The 300-nt window shown below is 48.7% G+C and overlaps 1 protein-coding gene across 1 annotated transcript in view; it reads left to right on the top strand.

The window, feature by feature from the left end:
- The window catches only part of LOC119590809 (probable G-protein coupled receptor Mth-like 3), a gene marked incomplete in the record, with an annotated part of 21040 nt that overhangs the window by 13286 nt on the left and 7454 nt on the right, over positions 1-300 (top strand). The window contains 1 exon segment of the mRNA XM_037939541.1: positions 109-269. Coding sequence (XP_037795469.1) covers positions 109-269 — 161 coding nt within the window.

Raw genomic sequence — 300 nt, forward strand, 5'->3', positions numbered from 1 at the left:
GTGGCGCATTGAAAAAATAAAAAAAATATTTACCATGCATATATAAGCGACACACACGCCAAAAAAAAACGTCAATAATATGCAAACCATGTCCCCCGCTCCTTACAGGTCTCCCAGCCAAGACAAGCCTAAGACCAGCTGGTTCCTTGGTCTCTGCGCCTACGGCTTCGGCGGCCCTCTGCTGGTGACGATGGTGGGTCTTGGGATGGATCTCGCAGAAGCAGATGGTATCAGACCGAATTTCGTCCTTCCCTTCTGCTGGTTCAATGGTAGGTGTTTGGACCGTGATGTGTCTGTATA

Source organism: Penaeus monodon, chromosome 27, assembly GCF_015228065.2.
Source record: "Penaeus monodon isolate SGIC_2016 chromosome 27, NSTDA_Pmon_1, whole genome shotgun sequence".
Lineage (NCBI taxonomy): Eukaryota > Metazoa > Arthropoda > Malacostraca > Decapoda > Penaeidae > Penaeus > Penaeus monodon.